Genomic DNA, 22307 nt, shown 5'->3' on the forward strand with positions numbered 1-22307 from the left:
AGTCCCAGGATGAAACAGCGCGGCATCGATCAGGGTTATCGCACAGGCCCCTGTGGGAGAACTGCCGTGCCCGTGGACTTTGACCCCGCAGGAAACTGTCCTTTATTCTTCTCAGTCTCTGGGATCTGGGATTTATTTGATATTGAAACATCAGCCCATCCCATCCTGACAGAGACAGAGTCAGGTATGGTCTTTATCTGGTTGATCCATTGTGAGCTGTGTGACCAGAGGCAAGTAACGTCCATCTCTCTGAGGACAATACTATCCAATTATGGGGCTGTTGTGAGAATTCAAGGAGCAAATTCTGGTGAAATGCTTGGCACACAGAAAAGGCTCAGGAAAGGGTGCCTGCCCTCTGCTTCCTACCTTTATACTCAGATTAAGAAACTGAGATTCAAAGAGGTCAGGTTTCCCTCCTTTGGTCACACAGCTACTAAATCACAGGAAGTGTTAGGAAGGAAAGATAGGAGGGAAAATCCAGTGGAATTCCAAAGACGCCTGGGCTGGGCTGGGCCACCAGATGCATGTCAGGCAGCTCTCACTCCCTGGGGGCTTTGATCTTTTCTAACTGGGCCCATATCTTTTCTCTCAACCTGTTTTCTTGGCTGGATAACAGAGATATCCACCTCCCTATCTGGAAGGTTTTGGTTGTGTTACCAAGGTCAAGTCCTTTTAAGTCTGACCTAACACATGGGTGCATCATGCCTTTTTTTTTTTGCTTTAAAACGGTCCCTACCAAACCCTCTATCAGAAGGAAACCTGGCAGAAGGTGGGTCTGCTGCGCCCTCTGGTGGCCACTGTCACCAGGCACTTAGGTTAGTGCTCTGGCCAAGGTCCAAAGGGCCCTGGGTTTGGAACAGAGCTGTCCCCTGTTTCGAAGCCCTTGGGCAGTGTGGGGCATTTTTTACCTTTGCCCCAGACTCTGGAGCCCACCCTGACTGCACCCCTAACTTTCTATGCCTCAGTTTGCTCTCTGAAGCCTCCCCTAGAGAGCTTCTAGGCAGGATTGAGTGAGATTCATGCAGATGGAGCACTCAGCCTGTGCTGCCTGCAGAGTGTGGAAGGGAACTGTGGTCATTGCTAACAAGCTTCCCTTTTAGCAGGTGCAGCTGTCATCTGGCTGTCCGCTTGACCTCTTATTCACTCAGACCTTCCTGTCTAGCCCATCTCCCTCTTCACACACTGGTCTCTAGCGGGCTCTGGAGATTCCAGCATGGCTCCCACCCCATGCCCCATCAAGCCCACTCGGCTCTCACCTAGACCAGTGTTGGGTGGCTTCTGTCCTTTGGTTAGGGTGTGGGTGGGCCTTTGGGTCTATATGAACACACATATTTTATACACACAATTTCTTTTTGTGATGTGAACCCTGGAATGCATATACCAACTGCTAAAGGTATCCAGGTGACAAACAGGGAGGCCCCCATGGGGTCCCCTCATCCTGCAAGTGATACTGTGGCCAGGAAAGACAGCCATGTTTTAGAGCTGTTCAATCACACTAGGGGGCTAAGTGGCATCTGGGGCTCATCCCTAACCCCGGGGAAAGTCAAAAGCAGAACAGAAATGAAAGGAGCATGAGGGGCACACATAGAACACGTTGATAATGGCCGGGCCTAGAGACTGGGCCTTTCAATCCTTGTGCACAAGTAAACGTCCTTCAGTAAAATGGAAACTAGAGAGCTGCTGCTCAGGACATGCGTTTCAGTCCGGCAGCTCTTTGCTGCTGATCAAGCACATGTGGGGAGGCGGAGGGGCATTCCTAGGGTGGACTCCCTAGGCCTGCTTTGCAGAGGGCTGTGGGTGGGGTGCATAGCAGTGGGTCTTGGCTCTGACTCCTGGATCTGGGAGGCTTCTGGGAGCGTCCTGAAGGAATGCCTTTAGATCCTCAGGGCTCTCTGAGGAGGGCCCTTCCAGGGGCTGTGGCCTGGGACCAGGTTGTGACACACAGGGACCGGGTGGCACCTGGAGCCCGGAGGAGCTGTCAGCAGGGCTGCTGTACTGTGGCGCCACCTCGTGGCTACCATCCTACATTGCAGCTGTGAGGCCAACCGGGAGAGGATTTGGGGGAAGTCAGGTCTCCCGTAGACTGGAGAAGCACGTTAATGACGGATGAGAGCAGGTCCCCCTCAAGGAAGTGAGAGCAGCAAGGAGAAAGGGAACTCTAGAGTTGAAGAAACCACCTGGAGAGGCAGAAGCAGTGTGAAGGCCCAGGCAGTGGGGCATGAGGTGGCGCGGAGGAGTAAGAAGTAGGGAAAGGGGCTAAAAATCACACTGGGCTCCCCACTGGAGCCGCACTGCTCCTCTCACTGTCTCACTGGTAGGGCTTCTTGCGTGTGTTTGGTTTAATTACAGCTAACACGTGTTGCAGGTGCCAGGCTCTGCTGTAAGCCCTTTGCATCTGGTGACTCATTCTGTCCTCAACGTGTTGGCGCGCAGGCCTTGTGTCCCCCCAACTTGATCCATAAGACAACACACAGGGAGGTTAAGGAACGTGCTTAGACTCACACAGGTGGTTAAGTAGAAAGCCTGCACCACGCTGCCCCTGTGGGCTGCCTTTGGAAGGGCACCAGAGACACGTCTCAGATGAACTCAGGACTGGGAGGCAGGAGAACAGACAGGCAGACAGATCTGCAGCACGCAGGCAGGCTCGGTTCCCTGCACCTCTGTTCCTGTCCACTCACCAGCCTGCAGGGCTGCTGTGAGAATTCCAGACTGGACTCACACAGACTATAAAGGGTTGCACAAATTAGAAGTTACCATCTCTCTATATACATCTTTATAGAGTCCCAATCCTGGGCTTGTGGAGCTATTAAAAAACAAAATCCAAATTGGAAATCAGTATCAACTTTGGCCCAGACTTGTATCTATCCCTGGGTGTGCCCACTTCTGCGGGGGTGGGGGGGTGAGGGTGGGGACAGATACTGGCTCAGCTCACATTAGGTCCTGGCCAAGGTGATCCAGTCAGATGTTCGGGCAGCTGGCATGTATCCACAGGGGCCTCCTGAGATACTTGTTTTTGATCTCACACAACTCTGAGGACATTATTGTTGTGCTCATTTGACAGATGAGGCCACTGAGTCATCCGCTTGTCAGTCACCCAGCAAGGAACAGCACAGCTGGGTCCGAGAAGAGGCCTCTCCAAGGTGTCTGCTCTGTCTCCTGAACTTGGGGACACTGGATATGGGGGCACCAACTAGGAGGCCCTCTGGAGGTGAAGTGTTGAGGACTGAAAAGATGGCTTGAGTGGAAGCAGCGAGAGAGGCGGCACTAATGCGCAGCCCTTCTAGAAAAATGACACACCCACCCAAACGATAAAATAGCTCGTTTAATTCACTTTGATTCGTCATTGGAAATGTTCAACAATAAATAAAATAGAGCAGGGGCTGAAGAAAGTGGACTCTTACTAACATCACCCAAATGCACTCAGATCAGTGCTTAGCTGAAGAACAGAGAGAGACGAGTGGGAACAGAAAGCAAATTATAAACCGCCGGCAACCACACACACAGGGCTGCAAAGAAGAAAAAGTGCTCAAGGAACTTTGGCTTTGATGGGAATCGGTGAGGTGCTAAAGCAATTGTGCAGGAGGAAGGGAATGAACCTGTCACCACCCTGGCAGAGAGGGGTCCCTGACGCGGGCTAGGTTTAAAGCTGATGTCCCAGCTCAGGACTGGAAACCGATGGCAGTTTGAGCAAAACTCGGGTGTAACTGGCACTGTGTTTATATTGTCTGGAGGTGAGATTTCCCAGCAAGGCTTCATCCAGCATCTTGAAAAACTGTAGCCGTAACACAGGTGTCTGTCTCTCCCCAGTACAGATGACCATATGGGCTCTTGCAGGGAGAACAGAGGCGTGAAGCAGGTTGGCTGCCTGCAAGAAACTCAGTGCTCTTTTGGTTAAAAAAAAGGAAGAAAGGAGTTGCTAATGCACTGATAAGCCCTGTGGTGCTGCCTGGCCCGACTCTGGCCTTTCCTCCCACCTCACTCCTTCCTTTGCAGGGTGTCAGGCAGCACCTGGGTGGTATGAGGGCTAGTATTGTCATAAAAACAAGAGCAAAGTTGACTCTATCTCAGCACTGGCTGACCCAGACCACATGGCAGGATGAGCCCGGTGGCACGTGGCCAGGTTTGCGGCAACCCAGATGTCCACTGTGAAGACAATGGTGCCCCTTGGTCTTCATGGGGGAGAGAACCGTTGCTGGTTCCTGATGGCACATGGCAGGCATCACAGACTTCTTTAGCTGGACAATGGCCTCTCTGGGGTTGGGCTTTCCTGCTGAAAGTATTTTTGATCATAACCAGATGAGGGAGAGAGGGTTCTTTTGGTTCCCACATTGCCTGTTTTTAGACTAGCTTGAAGAGAAGAGTTAAAGCAAACCCCGAGTTCTCTGTGGTTCCAGGCCCCTTTTGACTAGGAGGCCTGACCCACATTGAGGTAGGATGAGCCTCTGGCGCCCTCTGCTGGCCACAGCAGAGTGAGCTCCCATAGGCCTCTCAATGGACCCTCTCCATAGAAGAATCACCCATCTTTTTATGGCTGCATAGTATTCCATGGTATACACATTGTATTCCATAAATGCATTAACGTACAGAGTTATGATTTGATAAAAAGAAATCTGGAAAAAAGAAAAAGAAAAAAATAGTTGGGCAAGTCTATTTTTAAGAGAGAGAAAAAAAAAAGAAAGAAGAAGAATCACCCAGATTTTAACTGCCCTCTCTACCTCCTCTGGTTATATTATTTTTTATGTTTTATTCTCTCATACCTGGCTTTTTCTCACTAATCCAAGCCCGTATGGTTTGCTGCATGGTGTTGACAAAGAGTTTCAAAAGGCATCCACCCATGCACAAACCTAGCCCTCTGCCCCAATTCCTTCTGGAAACACAGAGGTTACAAACCAGGGCAGGAGAGGGGCATGGGGCTCCAGCTCTAGAGAATCTACCTCCTGGAGTTTGGGGGAACCCCAGAGGCTGGGGTGTTGCTGAGACCTCACAGCCCCGGCCTTTGTGGCTTCAGGCTCAGTGCTGTCTGCTCCCCTCCTACAGCCCAGTGCTGGTCTCCAAGGGGCTTTACACCTACAGGGTGGGCAGAGCCCTCAGCTGGGATTCAGGGGCCAAGGGAGCATCCTGCCCACGCCTGCCCAGCAAGGGCATGTCTTGTCCTCCTGCCGACAGCACACCCACTGTCCTTTGAGCAACACTCTTGTCCGATTCTTAGACACCTTCACCCCAGGGATGGGCTCCAGTTGGCTTGAGCCAATTGGTGCATTTAGTTCTGGCCCCAACAACCGGCATTAATTTGGGTAAGTATCTACTGCTAAGCCAGTGAGTCTTGAGACGAGTCTTCTGTGAAACAGGAATGCAGCCTCCTTCACTGGGGGGTAGGGCAGGAGAAGGCTGAGACAAGCTGGCCCCTCTGGCAGCCTGTAGAGGGAGCTCAGTGCTGAAAGCAGAGCAGAGTCGCCTACATTATGGTCACACTTTTCAAGATGCTGGATAAGTGTTACCAGGACACAGCCCAACTCTGGACAATTTCAACATAGAGTCAATTACACCTTATTTTTGCCCAAACTCTGACTTGTGTTGTTGTAATCCAATCACTGCTACACACCCCTTCCCTACTCCGTGCTGTGCTTTTCCCATTGTAAAATGAGAGCGCTAGATGTGGGAGGCCGGAAGTTGTCTCACAGCTTGAAGTCCAGACCGAGAACCACCACCAGGCAGCGCCGAGCTCAGAAATGGACACTTCTTCACCTCAGGGACCTGTTCTTAATCAGGAAAATCCAAAAACATAGATTGCTCTACTGAACTTATCACCCCCAAACAGACCCACTTTTAGGAAAGGGGGAAGAGGTCCGTAGTCAATACGGCTCTCTCTATCAACGTTCATTTAATTCAACTTTGGCCCGGGGACTGATCGGCCAACTCACAAACGTTTGCTGAGTTCTTCATGCCAGGCAGGGCTGGGCGCCCTGGAGGGGTGAGAACCTTCAGAGTGACTCACAGCAACACAACAGCCTGTACTGATCAAGAAAGTCTTCCGTGTTGGAGAATTTTAAAGCTGAAACAGGTTTGTTTGTTGTTTAACACTTTCTGAATTTGGAGTAGGTGAGAATGTAATAAATGCATGGAATCTTTCCCCAGAAAAGTGCTCATATGCATAGAATTCAGGGGAAAAAAACTTGGCATACAATTTCTGGGGACTATTGTGAATGGCCTAAAGCCATCTCTGACCCTGAACGAGGTCCCTAAGCCCTCATAATTCCTCCTAGCCAGGCTGCAGAGGGGGATTCTGAGCCCAGGGATGGGGAGAATTTGTCCTATGACTTCTGATACTTCATCCTAAAAGGTCACCTCTCCAAACAACAGTGGCCTTTTAACAAATGTTTTTAACAAAAAAAGTGGTTTTCCTGCTGAAGCATCAGAGCTGCAGCCAACCATCACTGTCCTTGTCTGCCTGCCCCACTCCCCACCTGGCCACAATGGGTCTCAATGAGTTTTGGACACTGCCAGCCTGAGAATGGGTCCAACACTACATGAGGAAGCAAGGTCTGGCTGGAATGGTAGGTTGGGGCAGGAACAACACAAACCACCAAGGACTGACATGGCAGGGTCCGCCCAACTGCCAGCCCCAAGCCCTCAAGTCTGAGAATTCCTACAAGTCTCTTTAAGCCCCTCTTCCCTGCTGCTGGGTTAGGCAATAGCGAGCTTCATTCAAACACCAGGACCAGCAACCACGCCAGAATGCACACAATGTCAGCTGAATGAAAAAGAAAAGAAAATCAATAAATAATCAGGGAGGCTGAAGAAAAGATGAGGTAAGTGCAGTCACCACTCCTTGGATGCTCCCCACCCAGAGCCCTAGGACATCCCAGAGGTGGCCGGCAGGGACATGGCCCAGAGCTCAGGCCCTTGAGGCAAATGCTGTTGGAACCCTCCTGGTTGGAGGCACTGGTGGTTACAGACACCAAATCCAACAGTCTGAGAAAATAAGAGTGTATGTTCCCGACTGATGTGCCTCTGGGTGGCTTTGAGTATCATCTGAACTTTATTCCAGATCAGGTGCGGGCTTGGAAAACCCGAGAAGATGTACCCAGCTCTGGGGCAAGGGTGTGCTACTAGAGGGGACTGCGTTTCCCCAGAGGAGCGTTTGTCTCATTTGAGCCAATGCATGCATTTCTTCCCCAAACACCAAGGCCCCAGGGAGTGGGCAGAGCTGCGCTGCGCTCAGCTGTGATGATAACCACGGAGACTGACTGCTCAGGGGAACGCCCACTTGGGAAGAGGCATCTCAGGAGAAGCACACTGCCAAGCTTCCGTGAAGATCTCCAGGGTGGGAAGTCATCACTGAACTTTGGGAACAAAGGGCTGTCACCAAGTGAGAGGCCAGGCTTCGTGCAAAGAAGGGCAGCATGGTGCCTGCAGCACCTGGGTAGCCCAACGTGGCTGTGTCCTGGAGGTAACTGTCACTCAGAAACATCCCAGCCGAGAATCAGAGCCCAACAGTCAGCGCTGGGCCCCTGGGGGCCGTGTGTCTCTCCATCTTCCCTGGGAAAGGCTTCTGTCTATTAGAATACGGGAGAGTCTTCAGATTTGACTCCTGACCCTGTCCCAGAAGCCAGATGATTTTAGTGTTTGGAGACTGAAGCATTCCCAGAGTTTCCCCAGCCCTAGGACAGCAGTGGGATGAAGCTCTCCCCACATGAAACAGGTTCTGAGACTTGTTCTACAGTCTTGGCGGAGTTCAGTGACCTTGATGAGGGGAAGTTGCCAAAGGCTGGGGTGCAGGAGGCTGCAAGAAGCACCTGGGGACACCCCTGAGGCTGGCCCGTGAAGCCTCTAGACAGAACGGCTCTGGCAAGATGCTGGGGCTGCAAACCCAGAGGCTTGATGGCACGTCCATCCTAAACCCTTCACAGCGTCATCTCCCTTTGAAGATCCGGATTTTGTTGATGGATGCCAAGGTGGCTGTCACGTTGGACTCAAAGTCTGCGTCGTGTACCCCTGTCTTGCGAAAAGCCCCGGCTGATGGGTTGTTTTCCCAGTAGTGGTGCCAGTTTCCTTTGCTGTCTGCCCCAAAGCCATATAAATCTACCTGTGGGGGCAAAACAAAAGTGAGAACCAGACCATGGGCCACGGGTAGAACCTCCTGGAAACAGTAAACACCACCTCCAAGGATACAGAAAATCCCTTCTATAGGTTTCTGGAACTCTCTGGAGCTTGGTAACAAAAAAACAGGTTAAGTACAACTGAAGTCCAAGGCCAGGAGACACTGTGGGAGGTTACACTGTATGGTGTCCTCAGGAGGCCGGGTCTTACCTCTGCAGCAAGGGTGACCTGCTCTCCAAGCTTGAGGAACCATGGAAGGCAGGGGAGGAAAGGAGGCTGTGGGGGGCAGCGGATACCAGAGCTTCTGCAGCCAACCAAACTGGCCCAACCCTGGCCCGGCCACTTGTGCACTGCCCTGGGCACATCAAGTCACTTCTCATCTGGAAAACGAGGCCAAGAACCATAATGACAAGGCAGAGGAAGGTGCTGACTCTTCTTCCCTGCAGCCAGTAGCCATCAGGTTCAAGGGCCCTCACTGGCCACTGGGCAGGGCCTTTTGCATGTGTGACAAGTACAGACTAAGCATTCATTCTGCTCCAGGCACTGGGCAGGACGTATCAAAGTCATCAGTGTACCTGGACAGGTGCTGGAGAAATTAGAAACACAGGTCAAATCTCAGCCTTGGAAGTTATAGTTGATGGCGATCATTAGCTGGGCAGTCCCTAGAGGCGCAGGGCTAAATTCCAGACCCCCCCAGCACAGAGGAGGGAGGGGTTGGTGCCTCCAGAGGAAGCCCCTCCTAGGAGGTGACATTTTGGTTGGGTCTTAAAAATGAGTAGAAGATGACCACGGAGGACTTCCAGGGAGACAACAGGTGGGGGCTGCAGTAGAGGACAGATCTGAGCGGTGGGGACAGAGTAGGGACAAGGGATAGTTCCGTGCCACATGCTGCTTTCTCAGTAAACACACCATGGAGAGAGGGCCACCCAAGAGCAGGGATGTTAGGGCTGCCCAGGACACAAGAGACGGGAGTGATATTTCAGAGGCAGAACCCTAGGGGGTCTGTGAGCCGCTGGGTGGAGGTAGGAAATGACAGAGGGCTGACATCTCTGTCTGGGGACTCCGGGGGAGGGTTAAGACCAACCAAGGCTAAGAGTGTGGACCTGCCTAGCAGCGCCCTGGACCTCTTCCTGGATTTCCAACCAACAGCCAGGTGGTGTGGGGCTGGGGATGGGTCAGGTGTGATAAGAAGGAACACCGGAATGTCCTGCCTGAACCCAGGGCCAGGGAGGAGTGGGGGCCGGCATTGCCCACCTTCGTGCCCCCCTTCTCTGGGTGCCAGCACACAGCCTGGTGGCCGGTGAGGCAAAGCCGTGAGGGGGCACTTCTTGAGATCACTGGTTCTCAGCCTCTTTGGCAGGGGGAACCCCTGGGTGCCTGGTTCCAGGAAATTCTGGTGACATTGGGCTGGGTTGTGGCCTGGGTACTGCAGTTTTGCCCCACAGATGATTCTTTTTTGGATTTTTTTTTTTTTTTTGAGACAGAGTCTCACTCTGTCATCCTGGATAGAGTGTCATGGCATCACCATAGCTCACAGCAACCTCAAACTCCTGGGCTTAAGGGATCCTCCCACCTTGGCCTCCCAGAGAGCTGGGATTACAGGTATGAGCCACCGCGCCCAGCCCCCACAGAGGATTCTAATGAGCAAATGAGACTGAGAACTGTAGCCTCCGGCAGCTTTCCCTATTAGCACCTGCCCCTTCATCCTGTGGCTACATCTGAGCTTCCACCAGCGATGGGTCCTGGTTCTGCTGGGGGCTCACACAGAACGTGCAGCGTGTGCTTGCTCTTGAAAGCGTGTGCTTTCCAGTAGACCACTGGCGCTCCCCAAACCCCTGGGGAGACAGCCTTCTCAAGCCCCATTATGGAGATAGGGAGTCTGGGCTGCCAGAAGGGACGGCTACCCAGCTTGCCCACCCTGTCCTCCACTTCTCCTGGGAATAGGGAATGGCCTGGTGGGCAGGGCGGGGGGAGGATATACCTCGTCACAGACGTGCAGGGAGAAGATGACAGAGAGGATGCCGGTGGATGGGTAGCGCCCGTGGCCCTGCAGCCAGTTGTCGAAGACGTACTTGATGAAGGCCGGGTGGTAGATCAGGATCTGTGGGGAGGGGAGGGTGCGGCCTTCAGTGAATTCTAGTGGGCAGAGTACACGTTGCACCCGTCAGGTGCCACACACTGTCACGGCCATGGGGACACAGCTGACCGCCTGCATCCGGGGCTTCTGTGCTAGTGGGAAAAGATGGGCACTTCTCCGTGTCACAAAGAGACAGAGGGTGCTGAAGGTGGCAAGCACCATGGACAGAAACAAAGAAGAGAAAAGCCACCTAGGACTGGGAGAAAACTCACTGAGGCAGCACTCAGAAATACCAGGAGGCCAGGCAGTGAGCCTGACGGAGAAACCCACACAGGGCCACCTGATCTACCCAGCACTAGTGGGGAATCATCGCCTATCCTTAAAATGACCATCGGTCCCAGGTTTCCCTCTTCTCCTGTTGCAGATGAGGTTCAGAGAGGTGAAGTGACATGCTCAATGTCACACAGCCAGTGAAGGCCAAGCTGGGAGGGGTCCCAGTATCAGGCTTCATCTTGGTTCCTCCACCAAAGGCTTCCTTGAGGACAGTGACAGGGATTCCTCAGGCAACAGAGAGTGGGAACATCCCTGAAGCCAAACTCCAGCCCCGAGCACTGTACTGGAATGGCGACTTATGCAGATCTCTGGGGGCCCGTTCATCATTGAGCCTGGCCCTCCCTTCCACCAGTCCTGCCCTATAAGATACACAGGTAGCCTCTTTTCTGTGGCTGCATGGCCCAATGTATGGGGCAGGGTGCTGGAGGCACAGGGAGCCTTCAATTCTCAATGTACCACGGACTAGCTGGTACCTGATCCGTCTGAACCTAATTCTAATCCTCAGTGTGCCGAGGGGTGGTAAGGTAGGCACTTCACTTCCCTCCTGCTCTCTGCCTACCTCTTGGCCAACGCTATACAAGGGCGATCACTGGGGAAGATGTAGGCATGGGGGGACATGGAGCGACAGGAAGTGCGGTCGGCCTGGAGATGCTCAGGCCGCTGCCTGCCTTGGCAGCCCATGGAGACTTAAAAACAGATGGCCAGGAGGCCCCCAAGATTTACCATTCATCAAGTCTGGGTGGGCTCGAGGATTTGCATCTGTGACAAGTCCTGGGTGATGCTGCTGGTCTGGGGACCCCACTTTGAGAACTTCTCCCCAACCTTTCCCCAGCTAAAGCTGCTCCCCCAGCCTGGGGGCCCTTGGAGTTCTCCTGGCAGGGGCCTAAGCTCCACTCACCTTATCCTGTTTCACCTTGATCTTCGTGGGGACAGGGACGTAAGTGCTGCAGGTGGAGAGAGAGAAGTGTTTGAATGGTGGAGGCTCCTGGGCGGGTAGCCCAGGGAGGTGGATGAGGCCCTGACATCTCAGGCACAGCCAGGTCCCGCCCACAGCGGCAGGCCCCGCACAGACAGTAGAGGGCGACCTTGGCTTACTGGAGGATGGTCTGCTGTCGCCCTTGGCTTCTGGAAGAGCCAGCAGGGCCTGAAGGAGAGAAGTGGGGCCTGCAGCCCTGCCCAGCTACTGGTCTGTGAGGCCCCCAGGGCCCCCAGCATGCGGGATGAGCACAGCTTCTTCTGGCTCAGACTTCACACTGCGAGGGAGACTGTGGCCTGGCCTGTGTCCAGCCTCCTTCCCCTGCCCCGGCTGCCCCCTCACTCTTGGGCTCCTGAAGGCACAGTCCTCCAGTCTCCTGTACCCAAGTCCTGGGCCAGCTCTGTCCCCAGGAAACCTGGTCCAAGACAAGGGGCCCATGGAAACCTGGAAACTTCAGCCCCTTCTCTGTGGGAAGAGTCTGGGACTTAGGGCCACCTCAGAGAACGGAGCTAACAGCAGTGGCTACTGTGAGGATTAAAGGCCATAAGATGTACTGAGTCCTCCCACTCAGAGCATGAGCAGAGCAGCAAGGCCTGAGGCTACAGTCCTGAGCTCAGCACTGCCCTGGCCTTGCCTCCCCTCACCCAGTCCAGGTCTCACTGCAGGTGGAACAGCTGGGCCTTGCTGGGGGAGAGCTCTGAGTGGAGCTACAGCAAACTGGGCCAGGGTGGGGGGACAGGCGTGCTCACTGGCCTGGCACCAGGGTGGCAGCAAGGTGGCCCTCTGAGGACACTCACTGGGAGATGGTGCCCGTGGTGGTGGCGCTCACCACCCATTCCAGGTCCATGGTCTTGAAGGGGACCAGGACCATGCTGACGTTCTCCCCCAGCTCCCGGAAGCTCTCAGGGTACACCAGGTGGTGGGTGGTCTTGCTCCCGACGTCAGCCTCAAACCCTGCTGTGGGTGCCTTGTTCATCCTGGGAGGAGGAGGGAGAGAAAGTCACTTTTCATGGCATGAGCATAGGCTCTGTAAACCTGTGCTGGGACCTCAGGAGAGTCATCTCCGTCCCTAGGCCTCATTTTCCTCATCTGTAAAATGGGGACCATTAAGATGCACTTGAAGGCCTGGGTGACGTCCTTCTCTTCCATGACTTCATGTGAGTCTGACACCACCATCGACCACCTGCTGTATACAGCCGCATCCAGCAGGCATTTCCTAGTCCCTCTTCATGGGTGGGAGCCCAACTCTGCCCCTCACCATGGACACCACTGCACAGTAGGAACAGTGAAACTCCAAGAGGCAGATGAGTGGTCTAAGGACCAAAGTCAGAGACCACAGAAACAAGAGACTGTTCTAGAAGGTGGCTGGGGATGGGCCACCCCACCACTGTTGGGTTCCTCATCCTGGGTCACTAGTGAATCGTATGGTAGGAATTAGAAGAAATCCAGGACACAGTTGTGGCATCTTCCAGGAATAATATAGTTTACTTCTTGACAGGGAAAAATATATTTTATAATAAAAGCATATATATAAAGCATTTTATATAAAAGCATATATATATATGATATCATGGCCTAGATGGCAAATTGCAGTGAATTTTAAAGACAAAGCAAGAGTCTTCCCATCAGCCCTCTCTCTCCCCAAGCCTCCCTATGGCAGACGTGAGGCCCACAGAGGGCCTCCTGTGTATGATTTCTTCTCTGCACTCAGAGAGGCCCTTCTAGTCCATCCCCATCCTTCAAGGCAGAGATGGGGCAACTGAGGCAAGGAGGCCCTGCGAGGGGCCTGGGGTCTCTGGGTATGTCCAAAGACAGGGGACTGAAGCCTTGACCTTCTGACTGTGAGCCACGATACTTCCTCCAGCTCTAAAGGGCCCCGTTGGTGCAGTGTGGTGGGGCTGGGGCGAGGGTCCCAGCACCTACCTGAGCACAAAGTCATGACTGTCGATCTCTGGCCCGTAGGAGGACTCCCTCAGGTTGCCTGAGTTGCCCACGACAGCACAGCGCCGGCAGCTCACAGACCTCTTCTCCAGCATGGGGTCCACGTGCCCAGGCACGACTCTGAACAGCTCCTTGATGGTATCGTTCAAGTTACTGGGCTTCTTCTCACGCTGGAGCTTCTGTAGGCAGGGAAAGGAAGGAGTTCAGTCTGACTAGCGGCTCCCCAAGCCACCTGCTGTGGGTTACTGACCCGGGCCTCCCGTGTGCCCAGTCTCTGCTGGGCTCTGGAGATGGAGGCAGCTCGGATACAGCTGCCTCACCTCCTCTTCCAGGGAGCCCAGATGCCACTCAAGGAGCAAAGAGACCATTCATGTATTCTTTAGATGTGCTCTGGGCACCTACCACACGCTAGGTACTGCTGCAGCCACCTGAGCCTGGTCTCAGCTGGGACTGTCGCACCTGGTCTCACAGGCCCCTCAAACTTGATATGTCCCAAGCAAAACTCATCAGTTTTCCTCCAACCTGTCTGGGGGTCCTTCTCTCTCTGAAAGACCTTCCACCCACCTGCGTAGATGTCATCCTGCATTGTCCAGACCCCAGGTTATGGGGTTAGGATGCTATAAAGTTGCACACCAATGGGAGGAGTGTCAGGGACATGCACAAAAAATGGCCCCTGTTCCCCCCTAGTTGTTATGTGACTGTGGGTGGTGGTGCCAGTTTTCCAGCCCCCACCGGGGCCAAGGGGCTGATGACAGTAAGGCCTGCTATGACACCTCTCCAGCCACCCCTCACCTCCTCCAGCCCCCAGAGCTGAGCTCCAGTCAGACTAAAGAATAAGCTGTTTGCTGACTATACAAAGGCCTCTGAGGTCTGCCTAGCAAATTGTTTTCATCTTTCCAGACCCAGCTCAAGGGTCAGCTGTCCCGAGACACTCTCCCTGGCCTCCAGGCAATGTTGAACACTAGCTTTATGTCAAAGGTGACAAATCATCCAGGTACGTCCAGGGCTGAGGTCTTCCTGGATACAGGACAAGCTGGTCACCCTGTAAGTCCCGTCCCTGCATGGGCTCAGGTGGGGCTCTGGCCACACGGTGCAGCGACTGCCAGTTGATGCATCTGCCTTCCTCACTCATCGTGAACCCTGGGGAATTTCCTAAGAAGTGCCACGTCTGACCCTGTCACCATGTCACGGTGCTGTACCATTTCAAGTGCAGATAAGGAAGGATGCTCTGGGGCCAGATAAGTTGAGCGACTTATCTCAAATTCAAACCAGGATTTGAACCCAGGCTTCTAGAAACCCAGTTAAGGTTTCTCCCACAACATAACTACTGCCTCCAACCCCTGGAATCTTTTTTTATTTATTTATTTTTTTTTTTGTAGAGACAGAGTCTCACTGTACCGCCCTTGGTAGAGCGCCGTGGCGTCACACGGCTCACAGCAACCTCTAACTCTTGGGCTTACGCGATTCTCTTGCCTCAGCCTCCCGAGTAGCTGGGACTACAGGCGCCCGCCACAACGCCCGGCTATTTTTTTGTTGCAGTTTGGCCGGGGCTGGGTTTGAACCCGCCACCCTCGGCATATGGGGCCGACGCCCTACTCACTGAGCCACAGGCGCCGCCCTCTTTTTTTATTTTTTATTTTTGAGACAGAGTCTCAAGCTGTCACCCTGGGTAGAGTCCCTTGGCATCACAGCTCACAGCAACCTCCAACTTCTGGGCTTAAGCAATTCTCTTGCCTCAGCCTCCCAAGTAGCTGGAACCACAGGCACCCACCCCAATGCCCAGCTATTTTTCAGTTGTAGTTGTCATTGCTGTTTGGCAGGCCCAGGCCAGATTCGAACCTGCCAGCTCTGGTGTATGAGGCTGGTGCCTTAGTCCCCTGAGCTACAGGTGATGAGCCCTGGAATCTTGACCTTTGGAAAGCCCAGCCTTGCAATTGGGGCTGGGGGAGGTGGGCTGGGGAGGTGAGCTCTGAGGTGATTCCCATCAGCTAATCGCAATCCCAATCCCAGAGTGGCTACAAGAGAAAGAATTGTCTAGAGTGGCTTTGGCTACTGTCCAGTAGATTAGTGACAAGGGACATGCCTAGAGAGATCCCTGGAGCACCCAGCCCGACCTGGATGGAAGGAGTCAGCACACTCCAAGGAGAGGCACACAGCACACCCAGACTGCTCCTCTGGGTGACAACCACATGGCCTCTCCTCTACTGTAAGACCAGGTGACGCCCCGGACAGCAGCAAGGTCCGGATCACACTCCACACCCACCAGCACAGTTCTGACGAGGGTTGGTGAAGGTGCAGAGAAAGTGGAAACCTCACACATGGTAGGGATGTAAAACAGTGTGGCCAGTGCGGCAAATGTGGCAGTTTCTCAAAATGTTAAATATAAAACTGCCGTGTGACCCAGCAATTCCCTCCTAGGTATACTCCCCAAACAACTGGACACAGACTCAAACGGCCACACACTAACATCCACTGCAGCACTATCCCCGACAGCTAAAAAGGGAAACAGCCCAAGTGCTCATTTATAATGAGGGGATAAACAAAATGCGATATATCTGTGCGATAAAGTATTATTCACCCACACAAAGGAACAAGGGCCTGATGGATGCTGTACTGGAAATGAGCCTTGGAATTATTACTCGCGATGAAAGAAACAGACACAAGAAGTCAAAATACAAAATACAATGATTGCACTCATAGGAAATATCAGAAAAGGCTAATTCATAGGGACAGAAAGTAAACTGGAGGTTACCAGGGGCGGAGGCGAGGGAGGAATGGGCAGTTACTGCTTACTGGGTACAGAGCTTGTGTCTGGCTAAAAAGAAACATTTGAGAAACAGAGAGTAGTGAAAATGTATTTCATGCCATGAACTGTAGACTTATAAGTAGTAAAAGTGATATTATATTATGGGACATATTACCAGGAAAAAAAAGTGTCTAGATTAAACACTAAACACCTGATTTTTTTTTTTTTTTGAGACAAGTTCTCACCTTGTCACCAAGTTGAAGTACAATGGCATCCTCTTAGCTCACCGCAGCCTCAAACTCCTGGGCCCAAGCAATCCTCCTGCTTCAGTCTCCCGAGTAGCTAGGACTACATGAAGACACCTCTACCCCTGGCTAATTTTTCTATGTTTTGTGGATATGGAGTCTTGCTATGTTGCTCAGGCTGGTTTTAAACTCCTGAGCTCAAACAATCCTTTTGCCTCAGCCTCCCCAAATCTGGGATTACAGGCGTGACCCACCGTGCCCAGCCACTAACCATCTGCTTCTGATGGGACCACCTAAGGCAGCTCCAGGCTCCCGAATGTGCAGACAATCCCTGGGGACCTTACAAAGGTACAGATCCTGACTCAGGAGGTTTGGCCTGAGGATGATTCTGCATTTCTAGCAGGTGATGCTGTTGGTCTCATGGTTTGGAGACCACTCTCTGAGAACCCAGGGGCAGAGGACCACAGCCAGGGTCTCCTGCAGGAACCTCCATGGAGGTCCCCAACCAGCAAGGGCTGCTGTGCTCACCAAGCTTATGAAGATGAGCTCAGGCCCAGCTAGCACGTACACGATGGGCCATTGTCTCAAGGAAGCATGGCATGGTGTGCCGGATTAAGGACCAACCTGGTGTCCTTGTATCTGTCTTGCAATGGTATTCGCTGAGCACCTACTGGGTACACGTGTGCCCTGGCATGGAGGCACCAGGGTTGTGGACTCAAGGTAGGCCAGCACAGTAGCTCACCTGTCTCCCCTATTGCTCACTGGCTTTTCTTTAATGACTCACTTAAGAAAACAAAGTAAGTTGATTTGAAAAGGAAACCTCACATCTCTACTAAAAGTGGAAAGCAGGGATTACCTGGCAGATGTAAAACAGTAATTGTACAAAAAGATGAAAACCAAACAACTTTCTTTGGTGCCAGGTCTGTCCTGCTGCCTGTCCAGGCAAGTATCCTCTCTTAGTGGGAACGAGTTTGCCAGCTGCTAAAGAGGTGCAGAGTGAAGTCCTGGGCCAAATTACAGTCCTGCACCACATGAGTGGAAGGAGATTTAAAGCAGGATTCCTGCCGCAGGCATGCGGATGTCCTTCACTGTTCCTCCCTGTGTCTCTGGTGTCACGAGCTCCATACTTCAGGGGGTCTCAGATGTGCTCCACTCCTTCAGTGGCACAAGGGGACACTGGAGCCTGGATTTCAGAAGGGACTCACTTGCGGTCATGCAGTGAGTGTGTCAATGGCAGAGCCAGGGAGAACGTGGGTGGAAAACTAGATGGGCAGCCTATACCTGCTGTTTGCCAGCTGGGTTGGACTGGTCAGGTCTTTTCAGGCAACATCCCTGTTTTCCCTGGGAGGGAATATTCTGTTTCTCTCTCCCTTTGCCAAGGACCATAAAAAGACTAGAAGGTTACTGCCATAATGTTAAGAAGGTCAAAGACATCCCTCCCCTTCCTTCCTGATTAATTTCCAATATATGTTTCTGTATACAATTGGCACTTAATAAATGCCTGCTGACAGGTAAGAGCTCCCTGAGAAAGCACTGTTTCTTGGGTCGGCTTCCCTAGAAGCAGAGGCTGTGGCAGGGATGTAGGAGCCCAAGGAGGGTACTGTCTAGACAGGGGTGGGGAAGTGGGTTGGTTAGCCGGGTCAGCACTTCACACAGGCCCCCCCACGCCTTCCTTAATTGTTTTTTTTTTGTGTGTGTGTGTGACAAAGTCTCACTCTGTTATCCAGGCTAGCATTCAGTGGTGTAACAGCTCACTGCAACCTCCAATTCTTGGGCTCACACAATCCTCTGCAGGCTTTGTTCTATTCCCCAGTTGTTGCTGGCTTGTCTGTCTGGCCCCTTCAGCGTCCAAGCCACAGGCAGCACGGGCTGCCCTGCAGTACAGGCTCAATGTGTTTCCTGAGTAAGTGAATGATGTCTACTGAGGCTAACACACATTCCTTCTTTCACCCCTCCCAACTGAGTCCCCCCCCAACCCCCACCAGATGTCAGATGCTACATGGAGGGGACAAATCAGAGCTGGGATAGAGGGCGCTTAGAAAAGGCTTATGCAGGCCTGGGAAGGCTGGTCCCAGGTGGCAGCATCTGTGCCCGGCCTGTGCTGAGAACTTTATAGGGACCTTCTTATTTAGTCCCCAAACTGTGCTATGAGAAAGGTTATTTTATGTACCCATCTTACAGATGAGAAACCAAGGCTTAGAGAGGTGAAGTGGGTGGGTGTTCAGCACTGGGTAGAAGGTATTATACTATATTATTTTGTGTTGCGGTGCTGGGCACAGACGTAGGGGGTAGGAATCAGGAGAGGGAGGTGCACTCTCTCCCTTCAGAATTCTCCCGGGGAACATACACTCTGTGTCCTGAGTTTGGGGCAAGCAGAGGAGGCAGATTCAGCCCTGTGTGTGGCTTGTCTCAGAATGGGGGCTGGGACAGAGAGGACTCTGTCCTGGGTATTTGAGACAGAGACCTGAGCACAAGGTCGCAGGGGTCAGTGGGTCCCGTGTGACCTACTTTGTGGTAACCTGTAAACTGACTAAGAGTCATTCCTTCACTTCCTCCTATAATCGTATTCCTGCAGGGCTGGAACTCACTAGAATTTGATGTTGCTCTGGTTGAGGAGGAAAACGACTTGGAGAGAGGCAGGACTGGGACTCAGGACACAGCAATCCTTGCCTAAGACTTTTCCAGACCACCTGGTCACCTGGGGGACCTGGCATCAAGTGGATTCCTGCTTCCCAAAACCCTGAGGAAGGAGGGATGAAGGCTTCTGCTGGCTGGGCTCAGCCTGGCCTGCCCACGGGCTCAGGGCTGAGAATAAGATAGCAGGGTGGTGGGGGGAGAACATGTCCAAGGAGCCAATGTTGCCCTCACCATGAAGGAAAGGAGGACTTTACAATTCGCAAGGCGCCCCAGCCTGCAGCTGCCAGCTTCTCACTGTGTCTGCCTGGCTTTGTGTTTCAGGGCTGTGTGACCTCAGGTGAGCGCCTCCTCCAGGAAGCCTTCTCTGATAGCCCTAGACCTCAAGTGGGCTTAGATGGAGCACCCTTCACCTGGCTTCTGATCGTCTATTTTCCCCTTCTCTCTCTGCATGCCTGCAGCCCAAGAAGGGGAAGCCTGTCTTTTCTGTCTCACTTTAGTGGTGTTCATTAGACACTCAATAAGTAAAGGATAAGTAGACATTTCCGGATTCAACAAGCAGAATGACCTCTCAAATGGCTACATCAGATCGTGGAACTCCCAGATAAAAATCTCACAGCGGCCTCCTGTTGCACTTACAAAACATCCCAGGTTCCTTGCCTGGCACCACCCCCTCAGACCCCTCTCCTAGCACCTGGCCTGACCTGCGCCACGCCCCAAACCCCCACTGACCCTGGAGCCCCCCACTCCCTGACATGTCCAGCTGATGCCACCAATGGCTCTGCACTCCCTGGCTAGGGACCCTGCAACACATTCTCCGCATCTCCCAGGGCTGGTGCCTCCTCTGCCTGTGGGTCTCAACTCACATTGTCTCCTCAGAGATCCCCAAACACCCCGTTTTCAGGGGCCTCTCCCCAGGTTTCTGTCACAAACCACATTTCGTCTTCCTCAAAGCACTGTCCACCCTGTTAGTTTCTTGGCTGTCTGTCCCGGCCAGAATAAAATTAGGAGAATCAGGACCTTGTCTCCTTTTTGCATTTCGATACCTCTAGTGGGTGAGATATGGGTTCCCAAAAGGAATGTCCAAGTGCTAGATCCTGGAACCTGTGAATGTGACCCTACTTTTATTTAGGCCCTCAGCAGGTGAAATTGTTAAGGATCTCTAGGGGAGCTCATCCTGGGTCCAGGATGAACCCTGAACCCAAAGGTCAGCCGCTGGCTACTGGAGCCGGGACACAGGTAGGGGCTGGACTCTTGCTTCAGAGCCACCAGGAGGAACCAACCCTGCCCACAGCTTGATTTTAAACTTCTGGCCTTCAGAACTTATAAGCCACCAAGTTTATGGCAGTTTTATATGGCAGTGATGGGAAACTAGCTCAATCCTTCCTACTTAATGAACGGCTATTGAATAGATAAATGAATAATAATCTGAACCCTGCTAAATGCCCAGCCCCAGGAGCACAGTGGGGACAGAGCATTTGGGCCTGGGACACCGACCCTGTCCACCCCTACCCCACGCTCAGCCCCGGGCCTCACCAGCCACCATCTGTAGGTTTCCTCCTCCAGAAGGGCGTTCCGTGCCGTCAGCAGTGGCTGCACGGTCTGGTTGAACCTCTCGTCGAACCAGGCGGAGACCCTGCGCTGGCCGATGCAGTGGGCGCAGGTGCAGGGCCTGTACTGGACGAGCTTCTTCAGGCTCTCCGAGAGCTCCATGACCATCTGCTTGGGGAACCAGGTGGTGGTCACCACGGTGTGGGAGTAGCTGAGGAAGAAGGAGGCGAGGAAGATGAAGAGGAGGAGGAGGAGGAGCGCTTTGAGGGTCCTCTTTCTCATGGTCATCATCTTCACTACCTTCTGGCAGTCCTTGTGACGGGCTGGAGGAAATCTCTCCCAATGGAGGAGAAATACAGGAAAAATCCCAGAGATGGCAGCTTGATCCAAAGAGACAGCGGGAATTCCCAGGGAGCACTCAGGGGCTGCTGGGGCCAACCTCACTACCGCTGGAGCACGGCCACCCCAGTGTCCCCGACATCACCATGTGGTACACAAAGGCCATTCGTGGTGTGTTGGCTCCGCTTGCCTATAATTGTCTTTCCAAAAAATAAAGTAGCCTACTCTCCTGCAAGCTTCCCAGAGTTGATGATGTCTCTTAACGAAGCTTTAATCAGAGATCTCCTTTTCCTTCCAACGGGGTTGAGTGGTAATTAATCTTTGTGACAATCTGGGTCCCTTGAGGGTGAGGCCCTGGAAGGAAGGGTGCCGGCATAAGAGGAAGGAAAGATGAGCCTCAATGATAGCTTCGTCTTCCCTGTGTTGTCGCCAGAGATGCAGCAGTTACACGGCAGAGGCAGAGGGTGAAGGCAGAGGGCTGGCTGGCTGTCATCTGCACAGAAAAGGAGCAAGCAAACAGGGTGAGATCTGAGACCTTGCTATAACGAAATCTTCCTCCCTCCACCTCCACTCGGGTGCATTGCCTGGTCTTCTCCTCTGGCGTCAAACCAACTTGGCAGGTGGCTCTGCATGACTGATTTCCCTCTTGAATCTCAGTGTGTGTGCGTACAATGGGATCTTATTGTCTGTTGGCAAGGTTGCTAAAAGGCACAGAAGTTGTTCCTCCCATGTTCCTTACACCTAGAACCTGGAAGGTGATTCAGTGATGCACGCACAGTGGCGTACACACAGGGACTGTCACATACATGCTGCCACTCTCCCTCCATTCTAATCCAGATTCCGAATTTCAGTGACAACAAAAAAGGGCAAGTTTAGAGAGCGGTGTAGCTTTCCATCTACCCAGACACACAAGCTCTGCCTATTAGCCCCAGTTCCACAGGGGGACTTTGGATAACCCAGGTTCTCATTTACCAGCTGTGTGGCCTTGGAAAACTATTCCACTTTCCTGGCCCTGGGTTTCTTTTCTGCAAAATGGGATAACAAAACTCCTACATATAGAATGGGTATGAAGATAAGATGATGGTGTGCTGAGCTCCTGGTATCTGCTGGGCAGCTGCTGAACTTTAACTTTCCTTTATTAATATATGAATGAATGAGTGTTCTTTGATGATCCCCTATGAGTGGACAAGATGATATATTCATATATATCTACCGTCTCAGGTAATCCTCAAAATGTACAGCCAGGTAGATACTATTTTTCTTTCTTGCCTTGGAAGAAACTGAGACTCAGATTACTCGACTTGCCCAAGGTCACAAGGAGGATTTGAGTCCAAGTCCACTGCCCTCTGATTCCCTGTATCTAGA

The 22307-nt window shown here is 52.7% G+C and overlaps 1 protein-coding gene across 7 annotated transcripts in view; it reads right to left on the reverse strand.

Moving 5' to 3' along the window:
- Positions 1–3304: 3304 nt before the first annotated feature.
- The window catches only part of ST3GAL1 (ST3 beta-galactoside alpha-2,3-sialyltransferase 1), a 91075-nt gene continuing 72072 nt past the window's right edge, over positions 3305–22307 (reverse strand). For all 7 annotated transcript variants that reach the window (XM_053558612.1, XM_053558610.1, XM_053558604.1 and 4 more), the window contains 6 exons: positions 20589–21435; positions 13410–13606; positions 12284–12463; positions 11409–11454; positions 10082–10201; positions 3305–8086 (listed from right to left, as the gene is read on the reverse strand). In XM_053558612.1, the coding sequence (XP_053414587.1) occupies positions 7913–8086; positions 10082–10201; positions 11409–11454; positions 12284–12463; positions 13410–13606; positions 20589–20894 (1023 nt within the window). In that variant the 5' untranslated portion in view covers positions 20895–21435 and the 3' untranslated portion in view covers positions 3305–7912. The remainder of the gene's footprint in view (positions 8087–10081; positions 10202–11408; positions 11455–12283; positions 12464–13409; positions 13607–20588; positions 21436–22307) is intronic.

Source organism: Nycticebus coucang, chromosome 13 (genome assembly GCF_027406575.1).
Source record: "Nycticebus coucang isolate mNycCou1 chromosome 13, mNycCou1.pri, whole genome shotgun sequence".
NCBI classification, from domain to species: Eukaryota; Metazoa; Chordata; class Mammalia; order Primates; family Lorisidae; genus Nycticebus; species Nycticebus coucang.